Raw genomic sequence first — 14,022 nt, forward strand, 5'->3', positions numbered from 1 at the left:
ATTAATCTTTGTGGGAATCATATAATGTGCAACTCAAATCTACCTCTTCGTGCAGTGACTGCCTGTAAATTTGCTAGAGCCTGATATAATATGGCCTTGTGCTTTCCGCTAACTCACCTTCATTTCATTTTCATTAAATTTGCTTGGTAGTCAGATTTTGGTGTGTGGATATTTTAAAACAATCTAACTGACATTGGCAAAAAATTAAAAATAATAAAAAAATGCACGACAGCATTAATTGTATCAATTTTTATAGGTAAGATAAAGAAGAGCAGTTTCCCTTAGTTTTCTGTGCCTCTTTACTTTCTTACCCTCTCCCCTTGTGTGAGAAACTCTCAAAGTCAAAGATTTCTAGTTAGGCAAAGATGGCAGCGATAGCAGCAGTGCTTATTCATTATTGCAATACTGCGCGCACATCCCCTGTTGGCAAGGGAGAAATTGCACACCAGTCAGTGACATTAATTCTGTTCTATGCCCTAAACCCAATGCAGGTGATGCTCTCATGGCTCTCATTGGTTGAGCATCTCAGGCTCACACGCTCCTCCAGACTGTTGCTAGGATTCATTTCCATAGAAGGTCAATTACCAACCTCTTGTTTTTAGGTTTGCCTTGTACTTTTCTGCGGACAGAGAAGGGCAATGTTTCCAACAGTCAGTACATTCATTCTGTGCTGTGCTGGGCTCTACCCACCCTGCGTATTTATCTTGTGCTTGTCTCAATTCTACCCATGTCAGAATGCCCCCAGTCTGAACTTAACTCTGTTCAGCAACTTTCTTGGTGCAAAAACTACTTATACAGCTGTTTTACAAGAGGGTTATACATTCAGTTAGGGCCTACACTATGTACTGAAAATACTGGAAACCTCCACTGCAAAAACACAATCTACCTCTCCCATCTGTGCAGCCTTGCAGACCCAGAGCATGCCAGGTTATTTCTGCTTTCATAGCATTTGCATGCTGTAGGGTGAGCAAAATGTTCTGCTGCTTGATTCTTCTGCAAGAGCTGCCTACCGGCAAATGGTTACAGGGATGGAGGATGTGACAGAAAGCATTTGTCTCCACAAGAGCAGAGTTACATTCAGTGCAGAGTGTGAGAGTCAGGTTCGTGTGGAAAAGCACTGACACGCTGGGGATGATGCAGTGCTCACACGTCTAACACTCACAGACATTACTGTCAGAAGGATGGTGCTGTGTTGTGCTTCTACCTTTGGCAGCCCCTGGAGAAATGCTGTGGCACACAGAACACCTTTGTATTGCACTGACTGCTGCCATGCAGCATGGATTTAACACACCAAATCCAGAGGAGCATGACTGCATCTAACTGCCCTGAGAAAAACTACTGTAGCTGAAGAGATGAGGAGGCAGCTGCTCATCTGCAGAACAAGCAGTACTGCCAGACATTGGGCCAGGTGAGCACCTCCTGCTGCAGCGTGATGATGACAGGGCTGGAGATGATCTGCAAAGCCAGCTTAAAAGTGGGAGACGTGAGTCAACATGGCAGGAGGACAGAGGTGTTAGGGAGCAGCCAAGGCATCAAAGAGTATCAAAAGGCTTTAAAAGGTATCACAAAGCGACAGCCAGGAAGACTGGGATTATCATGAGCAGCAACCTGGATGCTAGAGATTATTTGCTGCCATACAAAATGGTAGAGATCTTGCTGCTGACATCCCAAAGCCAGGCAAAATGGGAACCCAGAGCTCTGCCTGCACGAACCCCACAGCCATAGCATTGCAAGCTGAGCTGCCTTGCTGTTTGTTGCATTCATCCCAATCCCTGTGAATGAAGACTCGGAATGCAGCCAAGGCGATGATTGAGCATGAGAGTGACTTTATTCAATAAAAGACAGGAGGGCTTGAGAGGTCAAGGGTGAAGATGGGACTCCTCTTGTCAAGATGAGAGTGGCTCAGAGCTTGTGCTGCTGCCTGGTGCCTGGGACTGGCAGCCTGACTCTAAGTCCCCATCTAAGATGCTCAGCTTCACCTCACTGATGCTGACCTGCTCCTGCATGGTGGTGCTGCTGTTGGGGCACTCGGGCTGTGCTTGGGATGGGCAGCACTGCAAAGGCGCTGGGTCACAATCCAGGCAGGTGACTGTGGTGTCTGGCAGGCTCAGGTCAGGAGCTTCAGCAGAGCCAGGAGATATGAGAGCATGAACGTGGATGAGCCCCTTGTGTCCATCACTGTTACCATGTGGAAGGCTGTCATCCGAATTGCAGCGATTTGTGCTTAATAAGAACTCTCCATTGATGGAAACACACTGCACATCACTACTTGGTTTGGATCTTTGGGGTTGACAAGGGCTCGAATTATCTAGGAAGGCACAGAAACACAAGGGTTAGTGTCAAACGTTTGCAAGTTGAATCATGCAAGAGGTTGCTGATACTTGGTAATAGAGTGGCGGCAGGACGAAGCAAATAAGCTTGAAGCAACAGAGCCACTGTCTTGAAAGTGATCCTCGTGCAGGTCCATAAGTTTTGACTCTGCCTGGACTTCATATGGGGCAGTATGACATCACAAAGGGGTGCTATGATGTCACAAATGGGCATTATGATGTCACAAATAAGCATTATGATGTCACAAAGGGGCACTATAATGTCAAAAAGGGGCATTATGACATCACGAATAAGCATTATGACGTCACAAAGGGCATTATGACATCACAAAGGGCATCATGACATCACAAAGAAGCATTATGACATCACAAAGGGGCACTATGACATCACAAAGGGGCATCGTGACGTCAGAAAGGGGCATCGTGATGTCAGAAAGGAGCATTATGACATCACAAAGGGCATTATGACATCACAAAGAAGCATTATGACATCACAAAGGGGCATTATGACATCACAAAGGGGTGTTACCATCACCCTGCGCCCAACTCCTCTCTCCCTCCTATTGGCTCCCTCTCCCACCAATCCCCGATCTCCCCTCCCCTTAGGCATTGAATTCTCTTCTCACTACCTCCTCCCAGTCCTCCCCTAGGAACAGAAACCATTTAGATTCTACAGCAAACTACACCATCTGCACTGCAAGAGCACACTGAACCACCTGCAACAATGAAACATGGTTTTGGAGAGTGGGTTTGAAAACACACCTTTAGACAGCTGTCTCCCTGTAGCCAAAAGGAAACCAAGCAGCAAAAGAAGAGTCCAGCCTGAAACATGCCCATGCTACTAGCCCAGGTTTTTCACAGTCAATGCAGAATCCATCCTGTTCATGAGGTGACAAATGACCAGTGGGTCTCCCCTTGCTCCACCCCTTCTCCTTCAAAGCCAGAAAAAGAAAGAAAAAACAAGCTTCTGTACAGCTGCCGTTATTTCTGACAGTGAGTGTAATCACAGAATCATAGAATGGCCCGGGCTGGAAGGGACCTCAAGGATCATGAAGATCAATCACCTCCCTGTCCCTGCTGGCCATCCCCTCTTCTGATGGAGCCCAGGGGACCATTTGCTCTCTGAGCTGCAAGAGCACGCTGATGGCTCACGTTCTGTTTTTCATCCACCAGGACCCCCAGGTCCTTCTCTGCGGGGCTTCTCTTAAGGACTGCTCCTCCCAGGCTGTACAGATGCCTGGGATTCCTCCAGCCCAAGTGCAAAACCTTGCACTTTGCTGTCTTGAACCTCATTAGATTCACCTAGGCCAACCTCTCGGTTGAGCTCCCTCTGAATGGCATCCCTTCCTTCCACTGCATCAGCCCCACCACTCAGCAAACAGCAGAGGGTGCACTCCATTGCATCATTGGTGTCACTGATAACCATGTTAAAAAGCACTGGTCCCAAGACAGACTCCTGGATGACACCACTTGTTATTGGCCTTCACCTGGACATCGAACCATGAATCACCACCCTCTGTCTGTGGCCTTTCAACCAATCCCTTATCCACCAGGTGGTCCACCTGTCAAATCCACATCCCTCCAGTTTAGAGATAAGGATGTGGTGGAGGGCCATGTAAAAGATCTTGCTCAAGTCCAGGTCAATGACATCAGTTTCCTTCCTTTTGTCCACAAATGCCGTCACTCCATCATAGAAGAGCACCAGATTGGTTAGGCATGGCCTTCCCCTGCTAAAGCCACGCTGACTGTCTTGGATCACATGCTCATTCCTTATGTGATCAAGCATGTCTTTGAGGCGGATCTGTTCTTCACCATCTTCATCACAGTTCTACATTTGAATCAAATAATTGGTGTTGCTGTCACCAAGAAAACCTCTTTGTCTTCTACTCCTGCTGCACATCTGTGCTTTCACCAGAAGCAAAGGGAGAGGCCACCTCCTAGATCCAAATTTTAAGAAACCAACACCCAATAGGTGTCATCTGAAGTAAAATAGCAGAGAAATTAAGATGACTCTTTTGCATCCAGCTTGGATCACTCCCTCACTCAGGCAAACCACCATCAGATCAAGGAGATGCTGCCTTCAGCTTAGAGACTGTATGGGAAATCACACCTTGAACCTCTGATTAATCAGCTGAGGCAAGTGTTGGGCCAGCTGCGGGAGCACAGGTGAGAGTAATCTAGCTGTGCTCCCAGAAGGGGTGGACCTCGACTGCACCTCTTCTGAGACCTCACCTCATTTAAAAACTGACCACCATTAAGGCAGAATCTCTTGGAGACTGCTCCCCAGTTGAGACTGCCTCAGCTTTCTGGTCAAGGCACCAAATTGGTGAGTTTTCCTTTGCTAATAATCTTTGACTATTTACCACCATCTTGGTTAACATCTTCTTACTAGCCACCCTTACAGAGACCATAAGGGCTTGGGCTTCCAAACTCTCAGCAAGCATTTGGATCAGACAGCTTCCTGCTGGGGAGCCCCCTGCATCACTGCTGCCTCCTTTCGTACTGGACCTGCAGATGCTTCAGAGCTCATTAGCATGGACTTCCTTCCTCCCCTCAGCAGCTGCTCCTGCACTCACCTTCGTTCCTACTCAGATACCGGCCGCTTCCAGCACCAGCTGACCTGCAAGACACAGAAAGGAAAGGTGGGAGTCATGCAAACGCAGAAGCCCAAGGCTGCGTCACCACCACGTATGGCAGCCTCGGGAAGTCAGCTGCAACTACATCCTTTGTCAGAATGGAAACAGGCACCGTCAATTAAGTGTGACCTCTGAACTCATTGCCACCATCAGAAATAGGCACTGAAATTGCTCACTTCACTGCAGCTGGTTACCTCCTGATTTTGGATAAATGCGGACACTGTCTTGAGGGCTACCAGAAAAACGACATCAACTTCATTGTAGGTGGTTAAGCTTGGAAGCTGGACTTGAGCAAGAAAAGTTTCTCAGCTCAGAATCACAGAATTATCAAGGTTGGAGAAGACCTACAAAATCATCTGGTCCAACCATTACCAATACTTCCCGGATAAATCATACCTCTCAACACAACATCCAAACGTTTCTTGAGCACTCCCATGGTCGGTGACTCCACCACCTCCCTGGGCAGTGCTATCCAATGCCTGAATGCCCTTAGGGGAAGTAATATTTCCTAATGTCCAGCCTGAATCTTTCCTGGCACAGCTTAAAACCATTCCCTCTAGATCTATAACTGATCACACGAGAGAAGAGGCCAAACCCCAGCTCACTACAACCTCCCTTCAGGACGTTATAGAGAGTTATAAGGTCTCCCCTGAGCCTGCTCTTTTCCAAGCTGAACAATCCTAGTTCCCTCAGCAGCTCCTCGTAAGGTTTGTGCTCCAGACCCCTCACTACCTTCGTAGCTGAAGACGTTCCAGAACCGCAAGGTTTTCTTGCAGGGAGGGGCCCAAAACTGAATAGGTCAAACATCCTTCTCTCCATCATTGCTGTCACGTGGAAGGCTGTCCTTGGAACTGCAGTGACTCATGCATCCTAACTGCACTCCATTGATGGAAGCACAACGTGCATCATTGCAACTTGCTGGTGGGTTCCTGTATTGGCAAGGGATCGATTCACCTGGAAAGAGTAGATACACAGCATTTAGCGGTCAAACTTTCACTGTCCAAGGAGGCAAAGGCTTGGTGCTGCCTGTCAAGCAGGTTTCAAGCAGCTTGTGAGACTCATCTGGGAAAGACAGGAGTCAACCAAAGATGTCAGGCACGGGCTCGAATGCCAGAAGGAGGTACAAGCCCACTGAAAGCATGAATTCTACCTGTGTTGCTGACAAGCAGTGTTTTGAAAGCTGGATTTGCACCCTTACCTGCCAGGACCAAGACTTCTACTTCAGAGGGCTCCCTGGCACTGCTCTGCAGTTGGCATTTGGCCACAGGGGATGGTTTGCCCAGGCAGAAGCAGGAACGCCAACTGCCAGCTGGTGATTCCTTTTTCTTTCTGGAAGAACTTGGTCTGGAGAGAAAATAGAGCATGCTGTCAGTCGTGGTGCAGGGTGAGGGAAGAGCTGCACCGAGCCCTTGCCAATAGTTGCCTGTTCCCGCCACTGCCTGCTTTCTGCTGAAACACAGCCTAGAAACACCCTCTGTTTCAAACAGCAGAGGATGCTTCCATTCCTACAGCTCAGCCCTCAAGTCCTGCTGGCTACATTCCTCTCAATGATTTCAAGCAAGATTCGGAGCATGTGAGCAAAGGCTCCACAGCCGGACAGGAAAGGAGCTGGCAGGCGTAACTGCTTTCTGAGGAACCGTACAGTTATAAGGGAAGCTCAAAAGCATCCCTGACTCTTACGTTAACACCTCCTCGGCCTCAGCTCACTGCCACCTTTAATTTCTAGTGCCAGCAAGTCTGACCAACAGCTCTGCTTACAGGAGAAGCACAATTGGTTTCAGGCACATGGCCCTGAAATCTGGAAAACCCCAAGATTTCCATGTACAGCCAGCACAGAACAGGATAGACGCCAGCATGGCTTTCTGCATCTTGTGACTGCCTGCCCAACCAGGAAGGAAAGGCACCTTGTGTGGCTCCACTGAGGCCATAGGGCAAGTGTGTGTTAGTTGAATCCTCAAAGATATAATGGACAAAAAATAAACCAATAAAAATCATCCGAACAATGATGGTAGGGGCTGGAAAGGGAATTCCTCTTTCTTTATCTTTCAGATGGAAAATCAATGATTGCGTTGAAGTTCCTCAGGACAGCTGCAGGCCCTTCCTCCACTTGTATCTTGCTGCTCCGTGTTGCAACAGGAGAGCTGCTCTGGCCTCTCCTCTCAGCCTGTGCCGCCTGCACGGTGAGCAGCTTTGTGGATGGAGAGACCCACACAGACTTGGGCCCAGGCAGAGAACTGTGCCCTGCAAGGGAAAACCACAGCTAAGACAGAAAAGGAAGCAGCAGCACAGCCATCCCCATTCTGCATATCTCTCAGAATTGCTCATCCGAGCCACTGGAAGAAGAGGAGCTCAAAATAACCGTGTGCTCAGAGGTATGCTCGTGGCAAAGGACACAGCCACAATTAAGAGCAGCTCACTGTATCTTAAGAGGCAAACAAAAAGCCTAGAAAAACTAGGGGCCAGAGATCTCAGAAGGCATCACTGCCACACTTCAATCAAGTTTCAACTGCTTGCAAAACATCTTAAGAGCAGTGATGGTTTTCTCTATGTAAGGCTTGGACACTCTCAGGACCCATCAACAGGGCACCATATTCTAACCTAAGCCCAGAAGCCTGCTGTCTCCTCAACAGTAACAGAATTTTCAAAGGTCTTGGAGAAGCCCTGGATTGGATGAAGCTGTCAGATCAACATCAAGCTAATGGAGGAAGATGCTCACCTACTCCCTCTCCCAAGGCTGGTGTGGATTTGGAGCAGAAAAGGACGTCTGTGTAAATAGTACTGTTGAAATATCAACTGGTAGAGCAGTGTTGCACATTGTACAAATCACAGTTGGACATCCATGGACAGCTGATGATAAAAGTAATTGTAGGGGAAGAGCTGGATGAAATATTGTTAAAAACAAATAATCATTTTAGCTGCACGTTTGTAAGCATTTCTTTTCATCCTTCTTAAAACAGTTTCATGGCAGAATAAAGAGGACACGTTCACACAGACATTTCCACAGCCAGACTAGGGAATAATCAAAGAATATCAACCAAAACGTGTTTCCTACCAGTTACATGAATCTTGAAGGTGAGTTTCTAGCCAGCAGCCTCGCAGCTGTACTCCCCTTTGTTGCAGTAATTCATTCCTGGATGTAAATCACATGTAGAAAAGTGTTGCTATGATACTAGATGACCAAGAAAGTCCTATAGCCAAAATGTTTTGCACCAGAGAGGCTGTCAGTTGATCCTCCAAATGCAAGACACACAAAATGAAGCGTTCCTTTATCTCTGGGATTCCAAGCATTTTCTCACCTCTGACTTTCACTTGGAATGTTGCTTTGTCATCTTTTGTTTCACAGCTGTAGCTCCCTTGGTCTTTCAGGGTCACATTTTTGACCATGAGCTTGCGGTGCGTCCCCTTGGAGATGATGGTTGTCCTCTGGTCCTGCTTCACCTCTGTTTCATCTTTCTTCCATACAACAGCTCCGCTTGCAGCTGACACCTCACACACCAGCTCCAGGTCTTCAGAAGGACTGACTGATATTTCTGGAGTCGTTTTGGGCTTGTTGACAACATTAATGGCTTCATCTGAAGAAAAAAAGAGAAAGTGGTTTACATCCTGACTCAGGCTTATTCAGCACAGCATGAAGATACAGTTAGAACTGATTGTAATGTCTCTGCTCATTACATTTGGGTGATTGAGTTTCACCTCTGGAGGTACTCACATACAAACGTGTGCTTGATTCTCCTGTGTAAGGAAAGAGTAAGTTCTATGCAGACAGTTCTTATTTCTTTTAATCAATTCTGTATTCTGCACACGTTCTTCTGAAGCTAAAATGAAGGCAGATAAGTAACGTGTTTGCAATGCATGAACAAACCTATTCAACACTTTGTCTCTAAGCTAACAAGCAGCGTTTGAAGAGCACATCAGTATTTCATGCCCTTCATTCCATCCAGACAGAACCTGCCTGAGGAGCAAGCTGATGGCTGTCAGCTACAGGCAGACCTAGCTTAGTATTGCATTTCTTAGAGCAACAACTGTTGCTTTCAGTCACTGAATACACCAAGGCCAATTGCTATGCCAGGCACATTTATGGCATCAGTGAACAAATAATGAGTTAAAAATTGTAATAGACAGGAGTCATCTATTCTTGTAAAACTAGGTGACCAAAGAAGAACAGTCCCTCTAGAGTCAAGCTGTTTAGAACTAATAGCATCAATCAGTATCACATAGATAGATTACTTCCCTGCCCTAAGACCATCTTGTGACCATTTGGTGCTCCTAATTAAGCCCTCTTGATGGCTTTTTTGTCTGAGCCATGTGACATTTTGTGATAGGAGTTACTGCTAGTGTTCCCTTCACCCTACACCGAAGTAGGAGGTATCCATTCTCAGGGAATCATGCAGGCTTCCTCTGGATTTGATGCTCAGAGACAGCCCCAGAACTTTTTAAATCTTAGCTTAGCTCTCATCCAATAATGTTCATCAAACAGTGCAACTTGTCCTTTGGGGATGCCTTTGTTCTGCATCAACCAGTTCTAACGGAGTCTTCTCGGCCTGTTTTAGATCAGTTTTTTAACAGATAAAGAAAGGGGCTTTGAATTACAAAGTGAAATTGCAGAATGCATGATTCTCAACCAAACAGAACGGGAGGTGGGATGCAGGGTGAATACCTGAGCCAACACCACCTGCAAGCAATCCTTCAATATCTTAGGAATCTCTAGCCATCCCAAATCCAGTGTTGGGCTTGATCTATCATCTCTGCTGAGTTTTTAGCTAGCTGATGGTGAGCATCTTGGTGGAGATGGGTGAGCAGTCGGACTAGAGGGTCTTAATCAACCTTAAGGATCCTGTGATCAGAGGAACTTGAATGTGCTGTTAAAGGTCACAAGAGCTGCACTGCAGCATGAGCATACACAGCGAAAGGTTTTCAGTAGAGCTTCGGTTCATAAATGAGGACTGGGTTATGGAAAATAGGCTCAAGAAATAAACCAGAAAACAGATCTTAATGCCAGGTTCTGTGAATGCAGCCAGCTGAATTTCACAGATATTGAATTTCAATGACAATTTCTTGTGTTATTTTACCCTCCAGCTCCACCCTGAACAGGAACAGGTCAGTGACAAGCATTACTCCTCCAGGCTTGACCTGACAGTGCTTTACTTGCACTATGAGCTAATGGCTGTGCTTACAGCACCTCAGGGAGACACCTCAGAGATCACAATATCCTTCGGGTACAGCAGGAGACACTCAACTCTCCAAATGTGGAGTTTAATTTGTCAAAAGAGGAGACAGGATTCCCATGCTAAGAACTTAGGACCATTTCAGTCATAGGTTTAAAGATGATGTAAGTGCTGAGGCAATAGATGAACTAGAAGAATGAAGCCCAGATGTCAGGGCTCAAGTCGTGACTCCAGCCCCAGCTGCAGCTAAGGCTGTCTTGAATTCATCACAACACAGTTACATTATTTGCTCATACTGTGGATTTGCATAGGAACAACAGGAAGGTCAGAATTGCTTCAATAGAGCTATGCAATCTTTGTCCTAAATACTGGAAACCCACAGGGTTGGACAAATCAAATGAATTAAGTCTGAAGTGCTTTACATGGATTGTGATCCCATGTTTGCCTCACAAACTTACCTGAGACTTTCCAATCAAAAATCAGAGTGTCATCTCCAGTTTTGCAGATGTATGTTTCCTCATCTTCTTTCGTTACAGGTGAAGCCAGAAGATTATGCGTTTTCCCTTTATCTTCCATTGTGAACTTGTTACTAGTCATGATTTCTTTGCCATTTTTGTACCACTTCACCAGGACATTGCAAACAAATTGAGCCTAAAAGATGGAGATATCATTCAGGACCGAAAAGAAAAAAAGAATTCCTTTATGGAAATTAATTGGAGCGCAAAAGTTAGATGATGAAACTGGCCCCTATTAACACACAGTGGAATAATTGACTGCAAAGATTCAAAATCTCACCACTTTCTTAGCCAAAGGTTTAAGCCTAAGGCCACGGTCCTATTTTACTCCAGGTAATGGAGTTTGTTTTCCAACTTCTTGTTAACATATCATTTCAAAACAGCGCACACAACTGAGTTGGGTCTGTTGAGACAGCGCAGTCAGAGCTACTAAAATCAAAGTCTGGATTATGCATGCATTTGTTCTGCAGTTCCAAGAACACAGATGGATAATACAAATTCAACAACATTCTACAGAACGCCTGTCTTTTAGGAGCTCGAGAGCCAGCTGATGGACACTGGGATGCCTGAGATCCTGTAAATACATTTAACTCCGTCCTATCATACAGTCAAATTTAATTCATTTTTTCAGGAACTGTCTCTTATCATTGTAGTCCCCTCACCACTGCTGGATGTGAGCCCAGACACACAAAAGCAGGTGCTGGTTTTCACTGCAGATACTGCAGTAAGGAGGAACAGCCTCCGGACTGGACCAGCTGAGCGTGGCCCTACCAGGATTTGCTCCAAAGGTCTTATTACCAGTAGTGCTTCCTGCTGAAATACATGGGGGTCCTCCTTTGATTTCAACCCCAACCCACCTCACCATGCCCCCTGATAACATCCATCAGGGCCACATCTCCACAGTTCCTCAACACCTCCAGGGATCCCACCACCTCCCTGGGCAGCCTGTGCGAGTTCCCCACCGCCCTTTATGGGATAACACCATCTCCTCTTCCCAACCTCCCTGAAAAGGATGGATGTTGCTGAGATCTCTGTTTTTCCACCAGCATGGATCACAGGTTGAAAGGTCTGGAAGGAAGAGCACGAAAAGAGTTTCATCCACGTGCCTTCTCCTTCCTTAGTAAAACCAGTGTGAAACTGCAGCCACGTCAGGCTGAAGGAGACGTCTCAGATGTCCTGCCTGGATGCAGGAGCTCACGTGTCAGAGGATGTCTGGCACGTCAAGTCTCATGGCAGTGCAGTGCATGACAAACTGCAACAACACTTTCCTGTGGGCTCCTTTGGGCACGAGGCCCAGCGGGTGACACACCTCTGGCTGCAGCTCTTCAGAGCCTCCCAGCAGCCACGTGATGCCCATGGGAGAGACACAGCTGACCCGCACAGCAGATGATTTACCAGCTAGCTCTGATTTACAACAAGAGAAGATACAAGTGGCGATGCTGAATGGTGAAATACTGTGAGTGTGTGGCATAGGTATAAGATTTGTGAGCCTGAGGATGTTCAAAGTCAGGATGGACAGGGCTCAGAGCACCTGATGGAGCTGCGGTGCCCCTGTTCATTGCAAGGGAGTCCAACTAGCTGACCCTTAAGGGTCTCTTCCCTATCTATGAGATACACAAAAGCTGATTCTGCAGTAACCAAGCTACCAACAGCAGCTGTTTGTCATACAGCTTGCCAACACAGATTTTAAAATAACAGCATTGATTACTCATTTGATAGTCACATTACAGTGCAAAGCACATGGAAACGTCCATCAGCTAATTCATTTAATTCTTTGGGCAGACCTGCCAGTATGAAATATTATGCTAACATGACAGAGAGAAGAAAAGCAAAATTAAGACTAGCTGACAAGCCGTGGCAGGAAGTTCTGCTCTCCATCAATTTAGTCCCATTATTCAATTCTGTTTGGAGATGTCTCCATGACTCTCTGGAGTTTGTTCTTTGAGAAGAAGCAATTAAGTAAGCTCTCCAATGCCAAAGTGCATACACTACTCTAGGCCTTTCTTGTTTCTCCATGGATCAACAAGGGTGAACAAGCCAGCAGAAGATGATGAAGAGCCTCATCATGCAAACTCATGCATTTTATCCCCCTCACAGATGCACTGACAACTTACAGCATCATCCATTGAGACGTTGTGAATTTTCAGGGTGTGTTTCTTCCCCACAATGTGCAGTTCATATTTTTCACTGGCCTTGAGCTCCTTCCCATTCTTCATCCACTCCACAGTAGCGCCTGTGTCTGAAAGCTCAGCCTGCAATTTGGCTTCCTCATGCAGCCGAGCGGAGATCTTTTCTACATCTTTGCTCTTATTGGTAAATCTCACTGCAGCACCTGTCAGGAGCAAAGGCCTCGTTATTTCAATTGATATCAGGCTAACGTGGTCAATATTTGCTGCAACATCTCTGAAAAAGTATCACCTTCTGTTCCTGCACTCATCATTGTGTCAGTGCTGAGCAATTCAAGATATTTCATTTGCTCTTCTTGCCGGATTTACTAAGTAAAAATCAACCAAACATCTCCTTCTACTGATTAAGAATGCTCTAAACATGCTTCTGCAGAGGTTTCCACCCAATGACAAACAGGTCCTCCCATCATGAATGTTTATTTGTTCTATTTTGTCATGCAAAGCTGATTGATAGAGATATTATTGGAATGATTGCTCCCCTACTTCTAAACTATTCCAGTGCAATCAGAAAGGCTGTCTGAACCTGGAGCTGAAAGTACTGCTCTATGGTGATGCAGTGGTAAACCTGCTGACTGAATGCACTGGCCAATAGCTGTGAACTGCAGACATTCATCAGCTCGCATGAAGCAATCTGGTTCAGATACCAAGCAGCTGGGTAGACTGGCTTACCCTACACTCAGTGCTATCATGTTTAGGTCATTACCAGGACTCACAGCAGTCCATGGGATGCAATTTCAGGTATTTGGTACAGGCAGTGAATGCCTGCAGCCCCAGTTCTAATCATCAGATCACAGCAACTATGCCTTGACTGTAAGAGGAAAGGAGAAGGATCAAAGCAAATACCTCTCACTCTCATCTTGCTGCTGACATCAACATTTTCGGCAACAAATTTCACTTCTGCTCCATCATCGTTCTTGGTGACGTTCTTTATGATTAGGCTGTGAGTAGTTTGGGTTCTCTTGATGATGCAGGTCTCACTTTCTTGTAAGACTTTACCATAGAGGTACCAAGTGCTGCAACACGTTGTTATAAGGTCAATAGTAAACATGGCATCCCCTCCAGGTACAGCTTCACCAGTTGTTAGGGGGGATTTCACAGCCAGGACTGGTTCTGAGGAAGAACAACATGTATGTCTTAATGCTCTTTAGATGCAAGTCTGGTATCTCATTTAGAGATGGAAGATTAAATCA

At 46.2% G+C, this 14,022-nt stretch overlaps 1 protein-coding gene and 2 long non-coding RNA genes across 4 annotated transcripts; all 3 read right to left on the minus strand.

The window, feature by feature from the left end:
• Nucleotides 1–1,804: 1,804 nt before the first annotated feature.
• Nucleotides 1,805–5,892, minus strand: LOC146757614 (uncharacterized). Of its 2 annotated transcripts, none has more exons than XR_014936110.1 (3): nucleotides 5,699–5,891; nucleotides 4,907–4,950; nucleotides 1,805–2,308 (listed from the first exon to the last, which is right to left on the minus strand). It is a non-coding gene; the product is annotated as an uncharacterized LOC146757614 (long non-coding RNA). The 2 variants fall into 2 exon arrangements; XR_014936111.1 differs by lacking the exon at nucleotides 1,805–2,308 and adding an exon at nucleotides 3,151–3,262 and having other exon boundaries at nucleotides 5,699–5,892.
• Nucleotides 5,893–6,173: 281 nt separating this feature from the next.
• LOC146757615 (uncharacterized) lies at nucleotides 6,174–8,084 on the minus strand. The gene is made up of 3 exons (XR_014936135.1): nucleotides 7,683–8,084; nucleotides 6,871–7,207; nucleotides 6,174–6,310 (listed from the first exon to the last, which is right to left on the minus strand). It is a non-coding gene; the product is annotated as an uncharacterized LOC146757615 (long non-coding RNA).
• A 6-nt stretch (nucleotides 8,085–8,090) lies between these two features.
• On the minus strand, nucleotides 8,091–12,956 carry LOC146757616 (uncharacterized). Its single transcript, XM_085520735.1, has 3 exons — nucleotides 12,761–12,956; nucleotides 10,590–10,782; nucleotides 8,091–8,538 (listed from the first exon to the last, which is right to left on the minus strand). Exons 1-3 carry the CDS (start codon nucleotides 12,860–12,862, stop codon nucleotides 8,108–8,110), a joined length of 726 nt encoding a protein of 241 aa, XP_085376861.1. The 5' UTR covers nucleotides 12,863–12,956; the 3' UTR covers nucleotides 8,091–8,107.
• Nucleotides 12,957–14,022: the final 1,066 nt, after the last annotated feature.

Source organism: Coturnix japonica, chromosome 20 (genome assembly GCF_054131305.1).
Source record: "Coturnix japonica strain WE chromosome 20, WE-NBRP24, whole genome shotgun sequence".
Classification (NCBI taxonomy): Eukaryota; Metazoa; Chordata; class Aves; order Galliformes; family Phasianidae; genus Coturnix; species Coturnix japonica.